The 26,873-nt window shown below is 41.0% G+C and overlaps 1 protein-coding gene across 3 annotated transcripts in view; it reads right to left on the reverse strand.

Annotated features, from left to right (window-relative positions):
- Positions 1 to 26,873, reverse strand: part of tanc1b (tetratricopeptide repeat, ankyrin repeat and coiled-coil containing 1b) — a 127,982-nt gene that overhangs the window by 41,896 nt on the left and 59,213 nt on the right. For all 3 annotated transcript variants that reach the window (XM_050048129.1, XM_050048128.1, XM_050048127.1), the window contains 4 exons: positions 19,402 to 19,535; positions 16,944 to 17,133; positions 12,909 to 13,253; positions 1,012 to 1,134 (listed from right to left, as the gene is read on the reverse strand). In XM_050048129.1, coding sequence (XP_049904086.1) covers positions 1,012 to 1,134; positions 12,909 to 13,253; positions 16,944 to 17,133; positions 19,402 to 19,535 — 792 coding nt within the window. The remainder of the gene's footprint in view (positions 1 to 1,011; positions 1,135 to 12,908; positions 13,254 to 16,943; positions 17,134 to 19,401; positions 19,536 to 26,873) is intronic.

The raw sequence follows: 26,873 nt of genomic DNA on the forward strand, positions 1-26,873 counted from the left end.
TTTCCAACATGACCTTATATGGATGTGAACACACCAAACACCATCAAAGTTGAAACACAGCACTTGATCCTCACAGCAACTGTCACTGTTTCATTTGAAATGTAGTGTACTGGAGCAGAGCCAAAACAATGCAAAACACCAACACTAACTTTTACACTACAACTGACAAATACACAACATAAATGTATACATTCAGCACTTCTGGACCCAAGGAACGTTTACTTAGTTCAAGGAACCCTGTTCAAAGCCCCCCTTTTTGTTGTGTCAGGACCACGAGAACAAGGAACATTTATCCTTTTTAGAATGCAGTTTTTGAGGGGCTTTTCTAAAGCGCCTGTTCCACCAAAATTAGTGCGTGTACGTGAGTTTTTTAACATGGGGAAACCCTCTAAAAATAGGCTATAGACTCATTTCCCATTGCCAGTAGACAAGAGCTGGGTATATGGCTCTGCAGGAGATGAGTATGCCTTTCTGGTTGTTTTTCCTGGTGTGTCACGTCTGACGACAGGGACGCGCCAGGACACAGGTTAGTAAACAATAGAAAGCAACATAGATGCCAGTGACAGTTACGGTGGTTACTTCTTTTTATTTATCTCCTTTTTATTCAGTCTCTCTCACTTAGTGCCAAGTTTGGAATGATGTTTGAGCACTGCATGGGTGGAGAAAGACTGTATTTCCTGGTGGCATGTCATTGCATCTCCTCTGTAAAACGGCTAGATGAGTGATTTTGACTAGCTAAAACAAAAGTGACGTTGCTATACAAACCACCGCTGGCTTGCAGCACACCACCTCAGTGTTGCTATTAGCAATGCAAATGCAAACAGAAAAAAAAAACCTTGAAGGTATGTAGTTCTTGAGGAAGCTTGCCAGCAGGCAGTTCCTTTCAGGAAGTCTCCACAACGGTTTGGCCCGAAAAAGCCTATTGTCACTATCTCAAAATAAAAAGATTGGCTAGTAAATTCATTTGCTTGCAACATGTGTATCTACAGCAGTAATGCATCGTGCAGTCACCTTTAGAGTCCTGGGGTGGCCTTCCTCCTGTATTATGCCAGGGAAGGCGAATGGATGTCCGCAGGGGGGTGTTGCGCTGTTCATCAAGAAAGCTCAGGTCTTCCAGCTTTGTGGAACTGGTTGCTGTAGACAGAGACAGAAATAAAGAGAGAGTGAAGCAGACTTTTTGATGTATCTTGAGTCATATTGACTATAAAGAGTAAGACAGAAACACACATGAGAAAGACACTCCGGCGCGTTTGGCATCTCTAAGAGAAGATGAGCAAAGAAGAGGCGAGCCGGTGCGCTCTGACATTTGCAGTTTGCTTGTGGCGTTGTGTGCAGGTACCAGTATACTGTTGCAGAAAGAATAACAGTATCCTTAAGTCAAGAGAGCAATGCTCCCTTTTTCTTTGATTTGAGCTGACAGCTACACACAATATAGCAGTGAGAGGTCTGTCCCCACAAACACCCCCGCTGGGGAGTACAAAGAGGACAGATTACTTTCACCTTTCTTAAAAATACAGAGGGAATTACAAATTGGGGAAAGCTATAGAAATGTTCCACTTTACAAGTTCACTGCTATACTGCTTAGAAATGATTAATTACTGTCAGTCTCCTTGTAGACATCTCACTGTAACTTGAGCACCACAAAAGAGCAAAAAAATTACTATTACTTAAATTTTAATTATTAAATTATAATTACTTGATGCAATAGAAAATACTATCCAAATAACTGTTAATGTTATACTCGTAGTATTCTACTATAGGCTTATCTTTCAACAGCTTAAAACATAATGGACACAGAAGAAATGTGAATGTTTGAAGGAACGCTTTATCTAAATGTTGTCGGATTTTTCCTCAATTCCTCATCTTTTAGTATCAGTCTCAGAGCAGGAGATGTTTTCAACCGCCAAGTGTAGGAGGTCCCCTGCTGAAACAAAACTCTGCAGATGAACTACTTGATGAGCCAGTGATTACAACGCAATTCAACTTCCTGCTTGGAGTATGAGACATGGTCTGTAAACATAATAAAGATGTGCATAGTGCATCAAGGTCTCTCTTCCAATTGCTGTTCACTGTTCAACAATGCTATCACCATGGTGATCTGTGCTCTCTTGGCCCTGTTTAAGAGCAGAATCAAAGCCTCTGCTTTCTACTCCATCAGCCTCAGCTGGGAGAGACTGTCACAAACACTCAACTCTTCTTTTCACTCCCTCTCTCCCCTCACTTGGTCGCTAACTTACTCTCTGGAATGTCCCACTAATTAAGACCTGTCTGCTGACAACTGTGTAACTGAGGAAGCTGCCATCAATACAACGCTGACAGGAATAAAAGAAGGCCCTCGTGGTTACTTTCACTGCAGAGGAAGGTACTTTCATCATTAACTATGATGGACAAAGCTGAACTTATACCAAAGCAAAGATATCAAGAAAGGCAAACACAAAATCCGAAGTCAGTGAGTGCAGAGTAATACGGTGCAAGTACTTAAGCAAACGTGATCTTAAAGCTAAACTGAACAGCTACTTACATCCACCAGCAGAGCCAAGGAAGACAGTGGGGATACTCAAAGGCCTCCCCTTGTCCCCAGTGTGGAAGACACTTGGGCTGGCATACAGGCAAGTAGGCAGGGTGCAGACCCTCACCTAAATCTCTGAAGAGTGCTCTCAGTGGATGAGCTCACCAGAGGCACAAAAGCGATTCCTCTGCCCCAGTGCTCCCATGCAGGCACACTGGCAGCATTCAGCTGCTGAGCAGAGGGCTTGGCTGCCGCCTCTCTAGCGCTCAGCCAGTCACAGCATCCACAGCATTAGGGCACTTGCTAAATGAATGCAACGCTTTCCAGGAGAGTGTCATGCTGCCTACACGCATACACCTCTGTCCATGTGCTGCATGCATCTGCGCACACACACACGAAAACAAATTGGCAAGCAAGCAGCAAAGTGTAAAAGAGTAGTGAATTAGAGGAAGAATAAATGGAAAACCACAAGATTTAGTCTCCGGTGGCTGATTACAGTTTGTAATGGGCAGCTACTGTGGTATTAATCAAAGATCCTGGCTGGAGTGGGGTGAGGGATAAGAGAAAGGCATGCAAAAAAAAAAGAAAAAAGAGGTAGAAAAAGCACTAGAATTATAAATACGTACATGAAAGAAAATGGCACAGATACTGTGGGGGTGGGGGGACAGCAGGGGAGATGTGTGAACAGAGGAAAAGAGAGAGGGGATGAACAGAAAATCAACTCTATGCAGCAAATCATGACACGTGGACAAAAAGACGAGGTCTGTTTTTCCCCCTTTCCCTATGATTTCTTTAGTGGAAAACACAAAAGCCACACTGAACCTCATTCTGCACCAGGCTCATCTTATTGCCCATGGGTCCAATAAGGTAAGACTGGAGGTAATACTCGGTTTGACTTGCTTAAGTAGTTTTAATGCACACACTCCTTCATTCCTGTCTGTGATAATGCATCCTGCACCATAGCCATTTTTTTCCTTTTTGTTAAGTCATATCTCCTGTTATCCACAATTCTTTCAAGGCCAAGAATTCCCACAGGAAGCCTTCATATCCCTCAAATCCCCCTCTTCAATTCTTTTTTCTACCCTCAGTCTCCAGATTCCTTCCTATTCTTGCACGTCTCTGCTCATTGATAAAACGTACATATGATACCTTGAAGTCTGTGCTTGCAGTGACTTTGAAGCTGTACAAATGTGTCAGACTGTATTCTGATGAAAATTCTTTTCTCCTCAAGCAGGTCTGCCCTTTGAAACCTTCAGTTCAGCGTTTCCCATGACAGAACAGAGAAGAGGGCTGAGCTTCTCCGCTCCAACCGCTGCCCCCCCTTCTCGCCCCGACTTGACTCCACTTTCCTCTTTACCAATGGATACAATCAGTATTCCCATCAGCATGCCCACCTTTTTGCCTTTTCAAGTTGCAAGAGTTCATTGTAACCACTGTGAGACATTGTATGAGTAAGAGTGAAAGACAGTTTTCAGAGTGAGGCTGGAAGTTCTGCAAATTCTCTCTAAAATGGAAGGCAGATAGAGGCTGCTATGACACAGTTGGAATACTGATGCCCACTGTAATAAGTGTGGGGGCGACAGGGACAAATTATTACTGTGATAAATATCTCAGCATAATCTTGATATCAATTAGTCATAATATTTACCTAAGTATCTGAAAATCACACAGTAAACAGACACAAGTGTTGTGTCAGAGATGGGAACTATGATCCTGGAAATCTTGCTAAAAGAAATTTGTTACAATAACAAGATAGAGAGAGAAGACCGGTTTAAATAATAATACTCAAGTGCCATCCACCTGTCTTTATTAGTGATAACTGTGTTTGAGAAGGTGATGGTGAATTGTCTGTACTCAACACTTCAACATCACCTCCTGCTCCAGTCCTTCTCTGACCTGTTAAGTCAGTATAGCTTTAGCTTAAGATGACTAAGTGCGAAGTGGAATTTTAAGTGGCCTGCACGCAAATTTGGCTTGTTACCATGGAAACTTTGAAATTCCTCTAGCTGCAATGGTCCACTTTCGTGAAAAATTAATATGTAAAAGAAGTTCACCATGTTTTTGTGTATCAAATTTCCAGTGCTGTGCTTTGATTATGAAACACTGTTTTCCCACTGCAGCATGTACTAGAGTCTCTCTTGCCCTAAGACAAGCTTGCCTACATCACTGCGTTTGGCAGACGCTGCCCCCACTGTTGGCCCAAAACCAACTCTAACCTTAACCTGAACAAACCTTTTGAATTGTAAATCTTGTTTGGAGTGGTGCACAGCATGAGTATAAACTACCTGAGTGATTCAACTCAGCGTAAGGAAGACTCTACTGAAGAAAACATTGGTGCTTTAAACCTGCTAACATTTGGTTTAAAGCACCAATGTGCTCCTTAGCACAGTTTTCTTTGCTCATTTATAAACAGTGCTCAAATCTGTGCTCAAACCGTGCATACGAACGTTTACTGTATGCATTTATTTGGGATTCAGCAACATTTTCATACCTGAATTTGTTGAAACTCTGTGGACAAATTCAGAACTGGCTCAGACCATGCGTATGCACAAATTATGAAGGCCTGGCAGTATTAGAAAATATAAACATCTTTTGACTAAACACAAAGCATATAATCGAATCTATTAAAAAAAGGCTTTAAGAGACAATATTTGTTCATTTAGTAATGCATGCACTTATTTGACACCCTTTCATCCTCATCAGTTATTGTCATAATTAAAATATCTGACTATAAAACCCAATGTCCCAGACCCAGCTTACAATGGTGTACATGAGAATATCCATATTGAAATGTAACGGTTTTGGTTTTCATTTTGTATTGAATCTGCCGGAAATGATGTGTACGCTCATCAATTTTTAGTGCCATGAAATTATTATTACCATCATTAACATGCATCCCGGGTAGCCTAAAAGATTCTGATCTACCTCTAAGCAGGTGTTAAGATGGCATCTAGCTTTGGTGGAAGACAGTGCAGCCGGTGACTTCAGGAGAGAGCGCATCAGAGACAGACATGTCTGAACATGTTTGAAGCAGAGTGATGAACAGCTTATCAGCTGTTTCCCACTGCCAGACATTAAAAGACGCTACGTGACGGGCTGACACTGGTGTGTCAGGGCCTTATAAGTGCATAGCAACAACTTAAAGATACACTTCTAGGCGACCCATTTTCCTTATATAGAGAAATGGGGGTGTGGCAGAGTGCTGATTGCAAATAGCGGGCAGGAGCCTGTCAATTTAGAATGATTCTGATTCACCATAGTGACTTAGTGGGTAAAGATACATAACAGAACAGCTAGAACAGTCTCAGAATTTCATACATCGCTTTACTGTAATGAAGCCTTCAGATCAAGAAAAGATAACACGATATTACGACATCCAAAATCAAGACAAAATCTAGTCTCATAATGCGATATTGACATTTTGCCGAGCTCTAAAACAAACTATGAAATAATAATGATAAATTAAAAAGTTGATTGGATGATCCTGCTGCATATAAAGTTAAGAAGCCACCAAAGTTATCACAATTCACCCTGAGGCAAACATATGGATTTCTGTACAAACTTTCATGGTATTCCATCAAATAGTTCTTGAGATATGTCAGTGTGCACCAAAGTGGTGAACCAGCCAACCAACCTACTGACAGACACAGTCAGGCTGCTAGATTTGCTAAAAAGCATATAAATCATAAACATCCTTATACACATCCTTGAGTCTGGACAGTGTATGAAATAACTATAAACTGAATTTATATAAATCGGAGCAGGATATAGAGGACATACCTCCCCGCAAAAACTCCAGAAGCCATAGCTACGAAGAAAAGAGACCTTGGACATTAAGATATTCATGCTATCACAACAGTTGCATGGTTCCTTAACACATATTACATAATTTTCAACAGTGGGGTGCTGTCAGTCAAAAATAGCCAGATGGCTCTGTGGTGGCAGAGGGTAGTTAGCTAGCACATTGTCCCTTTGAGATTAGGCATTTGGCAAGTTCTGATCTGTCAATGGATTGCCACTGAGCAGAATTTTAAATGGCTCCTCAAAACTGAAGCAAATTGATCTCTGCAAAGGTTTTTATTTTGCTCCTGCTGTGACACATAGAGGCACCAACAATTCTCTGAGTGTGGACATTTTAAAGGATGCCACTGTGACCTTTTGAGAGAGCCAGACGATATGAATGGGCTATCTGTTTCCTTTCTGCTTTCTTTTCAATCTCTAACTGAACAGATCAATCTTTACATAAAGCTGGAGGCGGAGGAGAATTCTATGGCTACCTGAAGACATCACAAAACATCGACAAGAACAGGTTGAAACGATCCAAAAATTACAGGAAACAATCTTGTCTCGAAAAACCACAAGAGAAGACATGAGCTTACATTATATCAGATAAAACAGTTAAATGCCTTCCTGCTCCGGTGCTACAAAGAGACTACAGCATATTGAATTTAAAAAGTCATAACCTTCATGCTGCAGTACTGACAGACATGAGTTTTTAATTTGAGAAAATTACTGTCTGACCTGTGCAAACATCATTGAGTCACAGATTGTGCTCACATGGACCAGGTGGAGATGACTTCAGTCCATCTAATAAAACACAGATGTGAGTTCTACTCAAACCTTACCTTGTCAATGTTGAAAGGAACAACATATCCTAAAAGTTGCTTGTCAGTAGTCCAGAGATTGAAGTCAAGACACAGTCTAACAAAGGATCTTGGATCCATTATCACAGAGCATGAGTTTTTCCAGAGGAGCAGAGGACTTTGGAGTAGAAACAAATGAGTGTGTACCGTACCTCAACATGGCTCAGACCACAAAGCTCTGTTGAATAGCAAAACACCACAGATGCACTGTAGCACCATTCCTGAGCCACAGTGACCCTAACTCAGTCCGAGAAACCCGACCACAAGCAGCTCAAGCTAAGATTTCAAAACCATGGAATTTCAGTGGCCACAACTAATATGGCCCTTTGACTCTGTAATCGTTTTTAAAAAGCTTAGAATGACTCAAAAATAGAATTCTTATTACCTAAGTATATTAAAGGGTGAAGGTGGCAAAGAGTGCAAGATGCATGAAATGAAATGTTGTCAACCATTTTACAAACTATGTTTTTAAATGCACAAACTTTGATGGGTGCTGCAAAATCTGACATTTGAAAGCTTCAGTGTGGACTCAAGGTTGGTGTTGTTAATGTGTCGAGCACTTAAAGAAAAGACCTTACAGGTGAAATCCAGCATGACATCAATTACAAGACTCATTTGTATTTTCTAAAATGCTGGATTGCAAGTAATGATAACGACACCGGAGCCATGGAACACACTACCTGACTGCTCAGACTGAAATATGAGGTGAACACTGATCACACTAAAATCATTAAACACCTTAAAAATTGTCCCGCACAAAATGCAGGAGATATTTTTTCATACAAAAAGACAGAGATAACCAAGTTACAAAAATGTATTCAGCCTTTACTTCTGTTTAAACATACTGTCTTCTAGGAATATGATGATATAAGATTTAATCTCTGATTGCAATAAAAAACACAAGTTGATTGTGGTGAGTTTCCATCATCAGGGTTAAGTGACACTACAAAAACAGGCTGCATATGCACCAACCTCAAAAACACAAAGTATCTGCATACTTCATATTGAAAGATATGATGCCATTTTAGATGGCTGAAAAGCCTGAAGACGATCACTAAAATAAGATGTGTGTCCTTCTGTCATGCAATAAAAATATCTGTTTCTTTTCTAAATGTAAGGTAAAGTGATTCTGGTAAGTTTTAGTGCCGTTTTTTTTAGTTGTATGCATATTTTGATGATTATCGGGATAATGGTGTTAATCACAATTACTTTTGGCCAGGATAATCATGACATGAAATCGTCATACCATCCCATGCCTGCTCTTCTCTCTGTAACAGTTAGACAGTCATGCTGAGGCACATTGTTCACTTAACTTGACTTGCATTATTGCACATTTATTTAATGGTTAAACAATTTAGACTGGTACTTACTGAATTTGTACACATTTAATAAAACTGCACCATATTGGAAAGTAATTAGAATTAGAATCCAATAGTCTTGGATCAGATTTTACTGAATTAGATACTGTATATCAAACTGAATCATAGTTTAAACAGCCATTTATATTCCTGGCAAAAAAAAAGTCATTTGTTAGATGAGAGCTGTATCAGCCGACATTTAATACTGGACTGTGTTGTTGAGGTTAAATGAATAAGGATTGTTTTCTGCAAGGATATGAGAATATTTTTGTCCCTTATAGGTTTTCTGAAAACACAGAGAAGCCCAGAAAATATAGCCAACCACATTTCTCTGGCCTTCTATGTATCCCACACAGTTCTTACATGTGGTGAGCTATTAGTTTCAAAACAGGGTATATTTTGACATTAAATGATGATAAATGTCTGTGGTGGCTGTTGGGGTTGCCATTGTGACAGCTTTTTAAGGCTGCCTTATGAGAATTGGCAAAAAAAAGTATTTTCTATGGAGAATGGTGGCTAACACAGTTCCTTAGACTAACAACTAATGATACAATTACAGACTGCTCCTAAAGAGACATCTGAATTCAGCTCTGTTGGCGGTGACAGGTGGTGCAAGCCAACATTTGTGCAACTTGCCACAACACATGCAGGCTCCACACAGTGCTGCTTGAGTTCCCACAGCAGCCCGGGGACACGCTAGCCACAAGTATGAGTGTGTGTATTCACCAAGGCAGTGCAAATGACATTTCTCGGTAATATGCGGACATTCCTTCTACATACATAGTTAGCATTCTAAGGGCACAGCTATGAACCTGCTGATTGGCATGAGACAGATGGTGAAAATCCACTTTGCCTCTTAGAAATTTGGCCTTTGTGCTGTAGCTCACAGCAACTACATGTTTTCTGTTGACTGGCTGTTAACTCGATATTCCATTGCTTAGTCAATCGATACAGATATAAAAACACAGATACAGATGCCATCCATCCCTCCTACATAATGGTTCATCACAGCCACACACTCCAGCTCTTCCTGGATGATCCTGAGGTGTTTCTAGACCATGTGGGATACAAAATCCCTCCAGCATGCTCTTAGTCCACTTCAGAGTCTCCACATACTTGAATGCCTCACGGATGCCTCCAGAGATGCCCAAACAACTTTAACTGCCTCTTTTTAGCTTCAAGGGACAGTCACTCAGACTTCCTTTCACATGTCCCAAACACCTCATATTGTGCCTACGGGTGCATCCAGACACCCAGCAGAAAAATAAAAAAGTATTTTGGTTGGTTGTATCTGAGATCTCACTTTTTCGGTTACAACTATGCTCATGACCATAGGTGTCACTTGGAGTGTAGATAACTGTAAAAGAGAGATCTCTTTCTGCCTCATACCACTTCACTGTAACAGTCTAGTATAAGGTCTGCATCACTGCCCACTCCACACAAATCCTCCTGTGGAACTCATCCTCCATCTTACTCTCACTTGTCAACAAGACCCTGAGATACTTGACCTCATTTGGAGCAGAAGTTGCTCCTAACCCAAAGGGAGCAATCCAACGTTTTCAAGCAAAGCGAAATGGTCTCAGACCTCGAACTGCTGACTCTCATCCCAAGAGTATGGATTGCAAGTTTACTAAATAAAAATCTTAGAATATGGAATAAAAAAATAATGGTTTTCAACCCGAGCAATTTTTAGGGAGAGGGGGGGGATCATTTATCTGCTATGATCTGAAGTATTGCTCGCTCCCTGTCCACAGCAGACACCTCGTTATCCGATGTGCTGGCATACAGAACCACACAACTGAAAACAGTCACCAAGGTTTTTGCACACACACACACACACACACACACACAATGTGCTAATGACGCATACATATTTCTTTCTTTTGTACAACGGTATCTCATCCATTTACTCCTCTCTGCTTTGGGATTTGCTTGTTTAGAATCATTGATCTTTTTATTGAATACAATTTCATTGAGGACCAACTGAAAAGACGTATTGTCCTTGGCACACCGTGACACCGACATAAATTGGTCTGGGCCATAAATGAAGTTGTCTCACCATGTCCTTGATGTCCTCTCTCAGGGCTTTGCCACACAGCGTAAAATCTGAGGTGTGAATTCTGCAGGACCCTAGAGGGCAACGCTGCATAACTATGACATCAGCCAATAAACTCCTGGAGCACACGGGGAGACGAGGCGACTGGCACTCACACGCAATGCAACACACATAAACAGTCAAATATTTCCTGCTCTGTTGGCTTTATGAGTCGGTGTGTGTCTGCACCGTTGAGGTTTATGTCAGCAGCAAAATAATGATGAGATGTAAAAGGGTATGGCCTCATCGAACAATCAAATGGCCATTGAACAGCACAGTGCCGTGTATCACTTTGTGTTTACACGGGCAAAGAAATAGAAACATTATCAAAGTCATGTGCAAAAGCAGTGCACAGTATGTGAAATCCAAACATAAGCTATGACATGTCATCTATGTCTGACAGCAGGTTATGCATCAACCATGTATAATTTATCCTGCTTCCATCTCTTAAACCTACTCCTTCATATTCTCTTCATAATGTACCCAGCAAGGACAGTATTAACAAACCAAATAACACTACCTTCGGTAGATAAATGGGCTACTTGTTGCAAATTGTCAAGGCGTTGAGATGAACATGGCACCTTTACATTACATTACATTCATTTGGCACATACTTTTGTCCAAGGCGACTCACAATAAGTGCATTCAAACTCAATAGAAACCTGAGCTAGATGTCATCAAATAGAAGAAAAACACACTGTAGAAGTAGCAGACACGACTGAAAAGCTACTGTATTTCATCAAGGTCAAACCCAAGGGAGGCATATTTTACAGCAATAAAGCATTTGATCTTGAACACATTGGCAGCTGTGGTATCCAGGTGAAATGGGTAAAACTCTTTTCACCCTGTCTGCTCCTTAGCAACAAAATCTGACCATAATCTCCCAGCTAAACACAAATACTCACATGCTGAGCGATTTACTGCGCTGTCTGATCTCAGTCTGAATTCTAGTGTTTTATTTGTTGTCTCAGTCTAAAAGGTTTTTTTTTTTTTTTTCCTATCAGTATCTTGGCTACTGGTCTGACCTGAGTCCACTTATGTTTATATGCTTTTTTCCCCAATTCTGCACAGCCTGCCCTTGCCTTTGCAATTTCCTGTGATTTCGCCTCACCAATGAAGTTGTCTACTTGTACAATGCCACGTGACAAAGTTCATCTGCTCTTCAAACGGTGTTACCCTCACCTCGGTACAATCTTCATCTTCCCTAAAATAGAGTTACACACAACTTGCGCTGTAGCCTGACACAGCTGTGACAAGCAAACATTTAACTCATCTTTATACTGCTGTCATTTCTAGTGTCTACAGTCAAGTCAAGCACGTGCAGCATGTTCCCCTGGGTATGGAGTATAAACAGCATGTGATTGTAGGTAGAGCTGCAGACTACACTGCTTGTGATTTCACAGTTTACTTACACATTCAAATCCAACAACTGTCTTTAGTTAATCCTAAGGGGGGAACAGAGCTGAAAATGATGTTCTCAAATACTCGTTCATCCATGGCATTCAGTGAGGGCTTGGTTTTTGTTGGTCTTTGCATCAACTTCTCAACTCGGCTACGGACTCTAGTTTTAAAGGAAGATGTAAAACTTTCGGCTGCGTGAGTTACAACAACAGGGCCAAGGTCAAAGGCAGCAACAGCAAAAACAGAGGCAGGCAGTGTGGGGGAGATCTGGGAATGGAAAAGGGGGGAAAGACAGGGGGGGAAAGACAGAGGGGGAAAAGGGGGCTGCGAAGGGATATCAACAACTGTGACAGCTGTGTGGATATGGCGAGCCGAGCCATAACAGGGAGTTTCCAGGGCAGGAATGCAGAACAGATCAGCCAGACAGTGGTTTGCGTTTAGGTCTGACATGGCAGGCAGGGCTGAGGCACAGCATACAACAGCTGCCTAATCCCAAACTGCTGCCTTGATACCCTGATCGTCGTTGAAAAGCACAACCTGGCTTCTGAAAAACAGCTCGTTCCCTTTATGTCTACACGTGCTTTTTTCCTGTCAGTGTCTGTCACTTGCTTGTACTAGAATTGACACCAAACTTGTCAGCCTCAGGCACCGGTCATATCATAGCGTCACAATCTTGAACTGACTGGCAATGTAATGCAGTGAGACACCCGAGCGCAGAGTCGGAGTTTTACTGTCAGCATAACAAAGGTTACTAGGCGACAAGAAGAAAGTTGAGGAAAATGTTTCATGTAATGCTAAATGTATGCACACAGTCAATGAGGAAGGGTATACAGACTCATGCCTTTCCCTCCTCATCACAGAAGACATCCAGATGTCAAGGGCTCAGAAAATAGGGCTCTTACCTGCAACAGAGTTCGGCCTCGGCATCATGAGAGAAGAAGAAGATGTCTGTGAAGGGTATGGAATGGGTCCTTCGGGTGAGTGACTTGGAGGCTGTGGGGCCCCTGCTGATGTGTTGGACTGCTGCTGCTGCTGCTGCTGCTGTTGCTGTTGGTCCGTCCGGGATGGGGTGTCTGCTGGCGTTGCTGTGGCACTGTTGGAGTCTTCTTCGGCCACAGGAGAGCAGGTGTCAGCCCGCACACTCTGTGCCAGGCCATGGCGCCCACTGCCTCTCAGGCTGCCATCCTTACTCCACTCCAGGCTGGAGCCACTGCGGTCATCATTCTCAGAAGAACTAGTGATGGTGGCTGGGGGGAGATGAAAACAGAGAGGGAATTAGAGCAAGCGAGGGAGGTAAGACGCTCTTTGTGTGCCATGAACATTTATCTGTCTTCATCTCTAATGAGATACTGAGCTGTAATGGAACTTTTAACTTTGAATAACTCCCTGCTTTCCTCATTGCCCTTATCAACACTGTTCACCACCTGATTTCATACTTACACAGACAGTCTGCTTGCACTAATGAAAACTGGAAAGACATGATGGCATGGTCTTGAATTCATTTCCTCAGCCCAGACTCTTCGAATGTCTTTTGTTGTTTTCATGGATCATCAGTTGAAGGATCCAATATAATACAGCATAAACACCAACTGGCTGCTGTGCTACAACACAAAACTCACACTTAAATATATGAAAATGTAACGTTGAAGAGCTAGTGTTTAAAACTGCCTTCAGTATTTTTGGGTTCAGACAGGTGTTTTGCTAACATGACAACAAATCCTTTAATCCTCCCTCAGGCCGACCCAGCCATCTATTACGGGCCTAAAAGATGAGTGAAGGGCCAAAGGTACACGGGCTGCAGCTGGATACAGAAACATCAGAACAGTCAGAGGACTGGGACTGACTGGCCAGCTGGCTGCGTTTGCATCACACACTCCTAATCTGGATTTCATAATGCAGCAGCACGTTGCATCATCACTAATATTAATATAACTAGTGTTAATTTTGGCAGTTATTTTTTTATTTAGTCTGGTCCTGTGTCAAATGTGCTTGCTAGTTTTTATCATATTCAGCCAACCTAAAGTTTTATTGACTATTTTAGTATAGTTTTAGTCAAATAAAACGGTCATAAAAATTAGCACTGAATACAACACATCCTGGCCCCTTTGACTCCTGTACTGTACCTTTGCAAATATGAAGTAACTCATGACAGCAGCATGCTCTAAGCATGGCATTAGCCATCATCACAGATTTTAGTAGTAGAAGAGATTACAGTGATTGCTTACTTGTTGAACTACAGCACCTGGCAATGAATACATCATTATTTATTCATTTAAGCATATAGTGAGTGTGTCATTTTACCATACGAAGAGCTGGTAATGGTCATTGCTGCAGGGCTCTTATAAGTCCTTCTGCAGGAACCTCATGCAGAAACTCCTCAGGGAGCTATTTTGTAAATGTTAAGACATTGCAAAATCTCCCCAATTCCACCAAGGAGCTTTTAACGCAGTACAAAGCCAAATTAATGTGCTTTTGAAATCAGACTCAGAGTCAAACCTCAAAGAGCAGGCAACATTAATCACCGGCTGGAATCTGACTTGTGGACACAACATAGCTTTGTTCTCGTCCGTGCCTGCACAGTCTGATCAGGGCGGGTGGGTAGACCAACGTCACATCGTGTCTTTCTCTCACAAAATAAATTTCGATTGACAAAAGCAAAGTAGCTTAACGATAAGACAGACCACAACACATGCGACATTACTCTTTGTCTCATCCTGGGTGGCAGCATGTCGATGCTTAATGCTGGAGGATACTATATCAGAGCTTCCATAAATTATTTAGCAGCTAGCTTTGATATTGCTCTGGGGGGACAGAATGACTGACTCATGGCAATCAGTTACGTCAACCCTGCAGTAGTGGTAATCCAAACTGTTGTGTTGTATCTGGTGTTGGCATGCATTGCTATCTACTGCAGAACAATCATGTCATGAGGATATTAACTTCCCCCAAAATCTCTCCTCAGAAATGATTTAAGTTCAACTGAGGATAACGGCAGGATCATACAGTTAGAACTTGCTATTGAATTCCCACTACAAAAATTCAAAAGCCATTTTCAGAATGAATCTCTAACATTTGTAAAGCCACCGGAAGGTTTGTGAGTAGGAACAGCAGACGGATTAATGTATCAATAGACTACGTCGTATTCCTGTCAGCTTGTGTAAATCCCCAGATGTCTTACAGGGCTATTACTAGAGATACAATACGACGTTAAACTGTGGCAACTGTCACCTCAATGCTCTCTTATACCAGAACGGCTCAATACACGCTGAAAACTGACACATGGTAGAGGATGAATACAACCTGTCACAAATGCTATTCAGTTCCACAAAAAAATCCAAAAGCTTTAAGAAAATGATGAATGAGGGACATGACGCAGGTGAGACTTTCCTGGTCTAAATCATTAAGTGGTGGTGATACTTTCAGATTGCAAATTAGAAATAGAAGAGTTTCATGGGAAATACTGTAATATTTGATAAGAATATATAAAGTGTGTGCAGATAAATCTGTGCTGTCAGTTGTGCTGTGCAGCATAAATGCCAAAAAAGATTACTAAGAGGTCAGCAGAGCATATGTCATTACCAATATATATATATATATATATATATATATATATATATATATATATCTTTTTTTAATTTATCAAACCCAGCAACTGATGTAGCCACTGGTAAGCTGCCATTTTCTGTTATTACTCTGATATGGGCTACTCACGCTCCTAACTCTGCTATTGATTCCCTGTGCCTGGTTTCCCACTGGATCTGCAGCTGACTTGGCTCATCACTGGCATTCCTTGCATGGCTGCTGACTATTTTGGCAAAGGCACCACAGGTGGTTTTAACCAACAGTGAAGTCAGTTTGAGGTTATCTGACAGACATTCTATATCTTGCTTTATGTTATTTGGGTTCACAAGTGAATGTCTGTTGAATGCTTTAGTTCTGTTTCATCTTTTCCAATTTAAAGGAACAGTTCACCCTAAAATTTAAAAAAAAAATGTATTTTTTTCCTCTTACCTGTAGTGATGTTTATCAGTCTAGATTGTTTTGGCGTGAGCTGCTAAATATGTTGGAGATATTGACCGTAGAGATGTCTGCCTTCTTGCCAATATAATGGAACTAGATGGTACTCCGCTTATGGTACTCAAAGTGGCAAAAAAATACATAGTGTGCATTTACTGCAAGCTTATCTATCACCACTGGGCTAACTAACATTACATAACAGCCGAGGAGGACACCATTGAGATTTACATTTTGCGCTGTCACGAGCACAAGCCTCTCGTCCATGAGTAGATGCACCCTTCCTTCTGAGTGGTGATATAGTTGACAGGTGTAGTTTGGTAGAAAGAAAATAGTTCCTGCATCAAACTGCTCACAACAAGGCTGTGGATTATCTTGACTAACTGGGTCATGATTTCTGGAAAGAGACATTGCTGTTGAGTATTTCAAATGTGTTTTTTTGGCACTTTGACAACGACAAGCCCAGTGCCATATAGTCAAAATATATTTGAGAGGAGGCAGACATCTTTACAACCAATATCTCCAACACTCAAAAGAATCCAGATTGACAGATAGCACTACAGATAAGAGGAAAGCTTTTGTGTTTTTGATTTTGTGGCTAATTGTCCCTTTAAGATAATTGTCTTGAATACAAATAGCTAGCTACCTGTTTGTTTTGCTGCCATCTTGGCCCATTATTACATCAATCTGTACATTACCACAGTCAGTAGCGTAAAGTCTGTGGCAAGAATGTGACTGCGTCCACCACAAAACACAAAGAAAATGGGATTTGCTTGCAAAAACATTGCTATATAATGCTAAATATTAGTCAAAAACTCCACTAGGGTACCTCTAAGTAAGGACATGGGTGCGACTAGCTTCTGTTTTTCCTCCACCATACAGGTTGCTATTCAGGAATGATGAAGGAGGTGGCTATTTCTCACCTATGATCCCACTGTCTTTGCTCTCAAGTGTGGAGCTGGGGCTTGTGATGGTCCCACAGGGGCTGGAGCGGCTGAGAGGTGGGCGGCTGGTCGTGCTGTTGAGTGTGGAACATGGGCTGTCAGTGCTGGGAGACGCCGTGCTGCTGGTCAGCGTAGAGCAGGGGCTGATACCCTGGCTAGTCACAGAGCACTGGGGGAAAGGAAAGATCAGGGAAAGGGGTTAAGGTACACCAAGAATGTGCTCTACTAATCAAATATGTCAATGAAGTATGAAGTCAACCCAATATAAACTGTCAGCTGGCAACACGTTCACATTTTTTCAGCATGAGCGGCAATAACTACAACAAAAAATATTTTTCCGGCCTTATTTGGAGGGAGTACTGAGAAAACTGTAAAGAATGATTGGATCCAAGTTCATTGCCTATTTACCTGGATCATGTGAAAGCAATGCAAACAATTCCCTCGCAAATAAACAAGGCTTTTACGTGTGAGCATGACACACAAGCCGAAGGGCATGAGTTCTGTAAAAGGAGCAAGGCTTGAAAATTACACACTTATATGTCTGGAAGAACCAAAATAAGCCTAAAGAAAATTTCACAAGGGAAAAAGTCCCTACTTTGTTGTGACACAATAGCTACCTTTCTCATGCACGCCACCAAGCCTGTCCGACAACCATACAGCAGCTGAATCTTTGTTTGAGCTAACTGACAACCGTAGAGACCTAAATTAAAGCTGGTTTGTCCTGTCTCCCCATCTTCCTTCAACTGTATTCTGATTGCACACAATATACTGTAGCTCAAGAAGGTCATTCTTGTCCTACTATTCCACAAACACAACCCCAGACATATAATACACTAATTAAAAACCACCTTTATAAGCCCAGGTCAAATTAATTCAATCCTCATCCTCAATACACCAACTTTTCTGGAGATATTTTGTTGCCTGTGGAACTTTCACCCACAGTTGGCTTCTCAAGCACCATTTACCACAAGCCTGTGCATTGCCTCAAACAAAGTCCTCCAATTAAAATCTCAGCAAAACATCACGAAGTATTTCTAACATTATACCTAAACCCAAACATCCCCAACCTGTTATAAAGCCTCTTTCACTCACTGCATAATCTAAAATGTTTGAGGACCATTCTACAAACAACTACAGTACTTACTGTACATATGTTGTGATTTTAAATTAGTTTGTTAAACAATAGAAATCTTTGTCCTGCTTAAAACATTACAGCAGTGTTTCTGCTGCAAACAATTCATTCTTCTTCAACCCGACTGATCTCCCAAAACAGTAAGACTCACCAGTGCTTAGCCAATTTGAGACAGGAGTGGGACTAACATGTCGATCAAGATGTACTGACTGTTGCTGTTTAAATGTCTACATGTTTGTGCGGTGACATGCTGAGAGAATACAAACAGCCAAATAAGAGGGAAATTGCATGGCTTAAGGCGTCATTAGCAACTTGTGGAATGCTAATATTAACGACATATCATTTCCCATTTCTAAGTCCCACCTGTTTTTTTTTTGTGACAGCATGCTGGTAGTTTTTGCCTGGTAATTTCCAGCCTAAGGCTGCACCCAGAGCTCTTGCCACCCAACAAATCACATTAAAAGCCAAACAGCTTACTGACATTTAATAATTTACTGTTGAGCAGAACTAAAAACAACATGCTGAGTTTAAGACATGTTGTAAAACAGCAGTATGGAGGAAAAGAGAATTGCTGGCAGATGACAATAATGTCCTCCCCAGCTGAGCTCTGAAAACACACACACCTACACACACACAAACAGGAGTTAAAACCATTACACTACACACATTTCAACTATTAAACATGATTCATAAAATACTTTCTAAGTCTCTTTCCTGTTCCCAGGATTGCCGGCTCAGTGTTAAAACGTGTCCGAGACACGAGATGAATGAGGGAAGCGTAGCGTGCTGGGCTCTGCTCTTTCGCACAGCCCCATCTTAATTAGTAGAGCCAAACAAACTGAGGCTCAGACCTAACATAACTCTATTTCTGGACCGGGGCTCAAACACTCTTGTTACATACTCAAGAGCCCCTGGAATAGCACTCAAGTTACTGGGAGACTCATACACCACACCGGAGAGAGAATAAAACCACATGCAGCCAATTTTAAATATGCAGTTACTTTCTTTAGAACATTTTTAACTCAAATCTCAAACAAAACAGTTTGACAGTTACCGTTGTTTGTTGTGCCAAAAAAAAAAAAAAATTCCCAGAGGTGTTCCTAAATCCCCATCCAAAGATAATGCACAGGGGGAAAAAATGAATCAAGCTGCAACAAAAAAATCCATTCTTCTGTTACAATGTCACAACTCCCTCCTCTCATCCTTTCACTCTCTCCTCTATCTCTCTATCTGTGTGCTGCAGCAGTGGCAGCAGCTGCTATTGGAAGAGGGAGGGAGTTGTAGGGGAGGGAGAAAATGAAATACCTTCTTTTCATTCTTGTCGTCCATAGGTATGCGTGCCGTACCCGGGATCCCTTCTCCTAGTAAAAAGCCCAGCCTTGTCATCAGTTCCTGAGTGGCAGGGGAGGAGGAGCTTGGTTGTTTCTCTGCTTGCAGCTCTGGAGAAGAGAGGGAGAGAGAGAGAGGGAGAGATGTGCTCAACGTTAGCGGGCAGATTCCCTCTCTCCGCTGGATGGCCCACACAGGGCCACTCTGCCTGTCCTGCCCTCCTCGTCTCTGCTCTGCTCTGAAATGCTATGCTGCACTCTCCAGCTGCTGCTGATGTGGTGCAGACCCGGAGAGGGGGAGGAAAGAAGAGCAAGGGAGCGAGGAAAAGAGAGAGGGAGTGAGGGAGTGTGGTGGGGGCTATGGCTTGTGTGTCTCTGTTCAAAAAGAGTCTGAATACATGTGAATGTCTAGCATTGTTAAGAAACCAGAGACTGTGTGTGTGTGTGTGTGTGTGTGTGTGTGTGTGTGTGTGTGTGTGTGTGTGTGTGTGTGTGTGTGTGTGTGTGTGTGTGTGTGTCCTGCAACGCCTCGAGTGCCAATTCCAGGGCTTTCTGGTTGTTTACAGCTCTCACTCATAGAGCCTCTGAATATCAATGAGTGGACATGGGCTTTCTCCAACACAGCTTAAACTGTCTTCGGTCTTCACTCTCAGAGCTTAATACTTGTTTAGAGAGCAATTTCAAGGTTGGGGTGCAATCAACAAGACAGTGACCACTCGCAATCTATTTTCTGTTTATTTCTTTTTAGCATATATAAAAGCCCTCCCAAAAAAAACACTAAAGCAACAGCATCTACATGTATTAAAACCAAAAAAGGTATTTTATCATCCATACATGTAACTGAAATGTGGGTATGGCAAATCAGATAAGGCATGACACCCCAGGTGAGAACATTGTTTTTTCAAGCAGTGGTCAATTTTGAGATCTACAGCTACTTTGCTTCCACAACATGTCTTCTTCCAGACTAGCAGGAAGAAAATGTCCAAAGTAAACATTCAGGTGCTTATTCTATTTCAGATTTCTGTTCTGGAAATGTATTCAAGAAGTGCATACTGAATTTAATAATGCTTTAACTTGAAAAGTTTTATGGTTATATCTATTAGGTTTTACAGAGGGGTTTGTTCATAAATCATATATCATATCCTGATTTATAGAACATTTTATTCCTAAAAACAAGGCGAAAATGTATCTTTTTTTATCACTGTTGACAGTATTTTTTGATTTATGGAGTGATAAAAAGAGAAATCCAAAATCTCCCCAGTAAAAACCTTTGACTTTAATATAGACAACAAAGTGAAACAAGAATTTTAAACCTGGCTTTACCCAGTATTTAAATTTTTGTGCTGGAAATATTGCTGGCATATTTAACTTGACAATGCGCCATTTGCATATTTAAACATAGAATCTCAGAAAACTTGTTAATTAAAAAATGTATGTGTTACTGTCAGAAATCTACTGTGGAAGTTTCATGGTGTGGTATTTTAAGTGATATTTTCCAACGAACCTGCATCTGAGACAGTTGGATGTGCGAATATCTCTCTTCAAACAAATTGGCATCTATAGTTAAGAACTGTACCCTATTCACCTGGGGTGTCTTGTCCCCTGAAGGAATATTCACCGCATTCCCTCTGATTCTGACAGACAGACAGAAGGAGAGACTGAGAGAAAGAGAGGAGGGGGGGCAGATGTCCAAGGTACAAAAGCTTATTATACAGCTCTCTGTCAGCACCTTTCCCTCCCCTCTCCTTCATTTTCTCCTTTACCCTCTTTCTTCCACAGTTATTAATAATGTTGGCAGTCAATCTGATTAAATACAAACAAGTCCAATGGCGCGATGTACTGCCAAGCCCCAGTGAAGTCAAAATCAAAGCCACCAGATACACACACACACATTTACATCTTTGGCATGGAAATGCCCATATACAGATTATGTGTTCTCCTTTATTGTGAATACAGAGAAACAATCAAAAAGGCTACTCTCCATCCCTCCATGAGTCACCATGTACTCCATCACAAAATAGGCCATGTTCCTGCCCTTTAACATGTTTCTCTTTACACGTTTGATTGGCTTCATGGTGCAAGTCACTGGGCTTACTTATTCCCACTTTGAAGAGAGCAGAGAATGCACAAAAAAGACTGGTCTCCTATGCCTGTATCTTATTTTAAGCGCAAGCACTGTAGTTCTGAAATCTGAAGGTATAGAGACAGAGTGCATTTAAGTCCCGCCCCCCACCAGATGGGAAAACAATTCATCACTGTACTTGACTTTGTAATGCTTGAAGGTGCCTCCTTGTCATTTATATCTGCTAGCAAACAACATAAAAATGCCTAAAAGCTGCTTTGTGATGGGATGCACTACCAATAGGGTAAACAATCCATAACTACACTTTTACAAGCTGCCGAACCAAAAACAAAGAGCTTTTAAGCAATAAGGCAGGAGGCACCAGCAGAAGATATGGGAAAACTTTGGGTTTCTACCATTCAGTCTGCCTACATGCATCAAGCATTTTGCTAAGTTGGTGTGACAAACTGTAGAGGTTGAAGCTATCTAAGTTAATTGGTTTTAATCTTGATTAGGTTAAATAATGATCAAACAGTTGTGAGTACTGACATATTTTCCTTTTGGCCATTCAGTGGGATAATTTCTCCAAGATAAGCCAGGTAAAGAGAAGAGACTCTATCTCTGTGGTAGACATAAGGTGCTAAATAATCCTTTGACATGCTGATCTCTAATGTTTTTAGCTAGCTGCTGCCATTTTGTAAGCATTTTAGCCCTTGTTTGTATATTGTTGCGGCAGGTTTTCCTCTGGCGGGCCTGGTTTTCAGAGTATGATGCGTCACGCTTTGTCTCTATAGAGCATCCTACTAGACGCCACTATATGAAAGTGTCTCCACCCACCCCATAACACTTCAGTAAGTTTACACATTAACTCCTAATATGGGATGTGCCTGTCATTTTACTGTACATAATATATAATAATACTATACATATAAGAATTTTAATATTTTATATATTTAAAATGTATACACTTAAATGGGCTTCAACTAGAAATCTTAAAATAAGGATTGCTGAACATACAAGTGCCATCTGGAAGTCCAATGCAGACTGTTCATTTCAGGGAAATTAAGCACAACATGTACAATGAAGTTGTCACGTCCTCTTTGGTTGGCAGAAAAAAAAAACTAAATGTAAATTGAATTGAAATAAATACACTTAAACACTTATAATATTGGACAATTAGCCTATATTTGGCCTAACTCATCAATTCTGGATCCTGAGGGCAGCCATGTCGGTCTATCGTCTCTACATATTCTACTGTGAAACATCCTAGAATCCATGTTTGTGTTTTCCTTCTGAAATTGCTTTGTGCTTTCTGTTTATATCTGTAATTGCTGTGTTCTGTAATTTGGTACAGCATGTTTGGCTACTGCTGTGTTCTAAATGTAATTAATGCAGGTCCTTGTAGAATTTGGGGGAGACTCAATTAGATCTTGTCAGATTGGAGGTATTGGAGCTGCGTGATCTTCTTCAGCTCTCCCTCTGAGGCATTTTTGTTTCCTAGTTTTTATATATTTCACAGTCAAAACATAAATGATATGTGTGGTAGTGAAATGAGGGGGCAGAATCTCTCAATGTGCAGTCCTTGGAATAATTAAATTCCTATCTCGGTAAGAGGTTCTTAACCCAGTAGAGTACTGTGAATGTGATCTAAATAAGCTACAACAATGTGTGATTTTCATGTTCCTTCTATTATCTTCTATAATCAGTAATGTAGATTTGTGTGATTTAAGGGGATGAAATAGACAGTTTTTGCTTCATGACTATTTTTTTCCTCAGCTGCAGTTTGTTGAGTTTGAGATGCCCAGTGGAGAAACTGAGTCAATTAGTTTGTGGTTGGATCAATCAGAGCTGATCATATCAGGTCAGTTGGATTAGAGAAGCAGCTGCTGCAAAAGCAAGTAAAAGCAAAACTTTTAGACCAAGCACTGGACTGCAGGGTGCATGGTTTCCATGGCAACACAGCTGGTTTAATTTAAAGTAGCTTGGAAAAATAATGCACAACACTAAAATGAGAGCGCTGTTGTTATAAGAAAGTTTTCAATTTCTACATGAATTAATGAAAGGTTAAGTTTCACTTTTACTGCGCATGGCATTCTGCTGTTCTGTCTGTCTGTCCTGAGAGCAGGTGCTGCGCTCCGAGAGTGTGGTGCTCCGAATAACAGAACGGTATATATATTTCAACAGTGCTCCTAATGAACGGTCCAGCTCCAAAAATAGAGAACCTATATGTGGCTGAAAATACTGATATCCTGGCGGGCTGCCACAAATAAATAAATAAATGTGCGGGAAACCCTGGAAGAATGATGATTGTAGAGCTGGTGCACAGAAATCAAAGCCAACATGAACCTCAAGTCCTAACACCCAACTCCCCCTCATGACTGTTGAGAGGACTAGTACCCTTCTAAATAATGTATATATAATTATATACAGTAGTATACACAGTAGGAAATCTGTTCCTCCACTGATTTGGTGGTCTTGCTAGTTGTCCATAAGGAGTTCTTCTCTGTAGCATTGCTCCCAGTGCTTCCACTTGTCAGAGGAAGTTATACTGCAACAATAATGAAGGAACATTATAGGTCAACGGTCTGGTAAGGAAAGTATGCAATGTCGAACCAGGCACCAGTGGCAGCAGTAAGGGCAATATGACGGAGGTGTAAAAAGAAAGTCATAATATCACATCTTGGATTTTACTTTGCCCTATTCAGTACAATGATTTCACTGGCACAGCATATTTTCAAGTTGTAAGTCATATCACTCTGCTTTGCTGTAGCAAGAACATCTGCTTTCATAACAGGAGCTTTTATTATCAAGAATCATTTGAGCACTGACTAGCGTGAATGGTTAGCCAAAATCACATGAATGCAGATAAAATCTTTAACTTAGAAAGGCCTACTGTATTGCCACACACAAGGCGCTGCTGTGGTCAAAAACAGTATCAGTTGAAAATACGGTCCACCCTACAGCTCACTCTGCAGCACCCTGCACACTACTTCTCCCTCTGAATAAAACAACAAAAACAATAGATCAGTGTTCCTGTAAGCTTCCTTCTGCAGTGATCCTAATACTACCAGTTTCAACATCTGCATTGGCTGTCTTCTCTTTGGAAAGTAGCTGGGGTTTTTTTTATGGAAAGACAAAGCATGTCTAATCAAGCAGATTGCAGAAGTGGCGAGAACTAATTCACCACTAATTTAAGGACGCCAAAGGTTCTTGAATATCCTTGAAAACTTATGCTGGTCATGATCAAAATGCACACAGCTGGTCTACTACAACTGCAAGAGCAATTTTGTAAAGTAAGAATAACCCATGCCAGCAATTCATCAAAGAATTCTGTACAAAACAGAAACATTATGGCTTGGCACATGTTGGTCATGTGCCTACGTCCTTCAGCAAGAAGAAAATGTGTTAGACAAGATACTCGAATTGTAGGTAATGTCAAACAAACACATATCTCTGAGTTAAGACTGCACATTTATGTTAACCCTTTGACTCATCTGCTCACTGGGTTGCCATGGTTTCTGATGTCAGTATACTTTAGGCCTGTTGCACCTCCTCTAAGAAAAGCACTTGCCTTTAATATTGAGAAATTGAAATACCGTCCTGGAAGAAAACAGCAATAATCAAATAGGCCTAAAGAAGCTTCTGCACTGAATGCTGACTAATACACATGCTTCTATGCTTGGATTTTTTTCTCCACTGTGAATACTGTGCAGTAAAAAAAACCATACACTGAATCACTTCTTTATAGGGAATGTCACCCTGCTCATGTAAATGCTTGAGAGGAACCTTTTAAGACCGCTGGTGCAAAAACAATGCTGAGGCCCGAATGCCATCAGCAATTTTATAGATTCAGGGTCACTGGATTATAGCACACATCTTGTTAAGTCTTTGCAGAGTGCTATAATAATTCAACTGTCATTTCACACCCACCTCAACATGCACAAATCTTAAAGGTATACTATGCCTCTGCCTGTATTTTCCTCTTGTTTTGCTATGTTCAACGTTCATGAATGTGCAGCCCCCAGCCAACAACAGCTCACAAGTGAGGTCAGGGCTTTATTTAAAAGGTAGTGACCAGGTGCCAGGCTGTAAGCACTAAACATTAGGGATGCACAATATTGGATTTTTTGCCAATATCCAATATGCCGATATGTAACAACTCATTTGACTAGGGATGTCCCGATCCAGCTTTTTCACTTCCGATCCGATACCGATATTACTTCCTTGAGTTTTGGCCGATACCGATACCAATCCGATCCAAGCGCGTATTATACATATTCACTTATTTTGTTGTCAGTCATGTTAGAAAAGGTTTGATCAAGCGATATTACTCTAACAAGAACAACTTAATCGGGTTAGTTAGAATGATCCACAACAGTTGGTATGAGAAACTGACCTGTTTATTGTTAACAGGGTTAAATAAACAAACTTTAAACTTGAACATTAAATAAAAAATATAGCTGGTTTCCTTTGGCTGCTTTGGCCCCTTAATAAATAGAAAATAAATCAACACAAGAAATCTTTAAAATGTCTAACATTGAAATTAAAATAGCAGCAAGACTCCACACACTTGTGCTTTGGCCTCCTAATAAATAAAAAATAGATTAACACCACAAGACACTGTTGACATTTAACAAACAATGCAGCCTTTCCTTTTCAGTTATTTTTGTGGTGTCAGTGCCAGCCTGGTGCTGCTGTTTCCTGTGTGTCTGCATGCTGGCCTGGTGGATTGATAGTAAGTGCTGGAGCGGATCAAGGACTGCTTGAATCGCAGAGCGATGGGTTGGCCAGAAAACCTGGATCATACTCCATGAAAAACTGGATCGGAGTTCTTGGATCGGCATTTTTCCATGCAGTCCGATCCGATGCACGTTTTTTGCTAATATCAGCAGCCCATACCGATACGAATATCGGATCGGGACATTCCTACATTTGACTGATAACCAATACTAATATCAATATATATCCACTTTTTTTCCCCTACCTAATTTTACTTATCATCAAGTGTCTTCTGTAGTAGATTAACATCATATTATGTAAGTATACTCTTATTGTGATGGTCCACCAGCAGATGGAGACATGAAATACAATACTTTTCAATTTATGTAATATTTATTCATTGTGCGACTTCAGGCAAAGCATGTTGGCCGATACTGATAGTTCATTTTAAAGCTGACACTGGCCGATACCAATGTTAGCAGCATGTTGGTCAATTAAGATACTTCATTTTAAAGCAAATTTGGCCGATACTGTTGACGTGCCGATATTATCGTGCATCCCTACTAAACATCTAACACCCCCAGCAAATGTAGCAAGGCGAAATGCCAAAAAAAAAGGCTAGTTCCAATATGAGAGTAAATCTAGGCTTGACTTTCACTTATACCGCC

This window comes from Epinephelus moara, chromosome 7 (genome assembly GCF_006386435.1).
Source record: "Epinephelus moara isolate mb chromosome 7, YSFRI_EMoa_1.0, whole genome shotgun sequence".
Classification (NCBI taxonomy): domain Eukaryota; kingdom Metazoa; phylum Chordata; class Actinopteri; order Perciformes; family Serranidae; genus Epinephelus; species Epinephelus moara.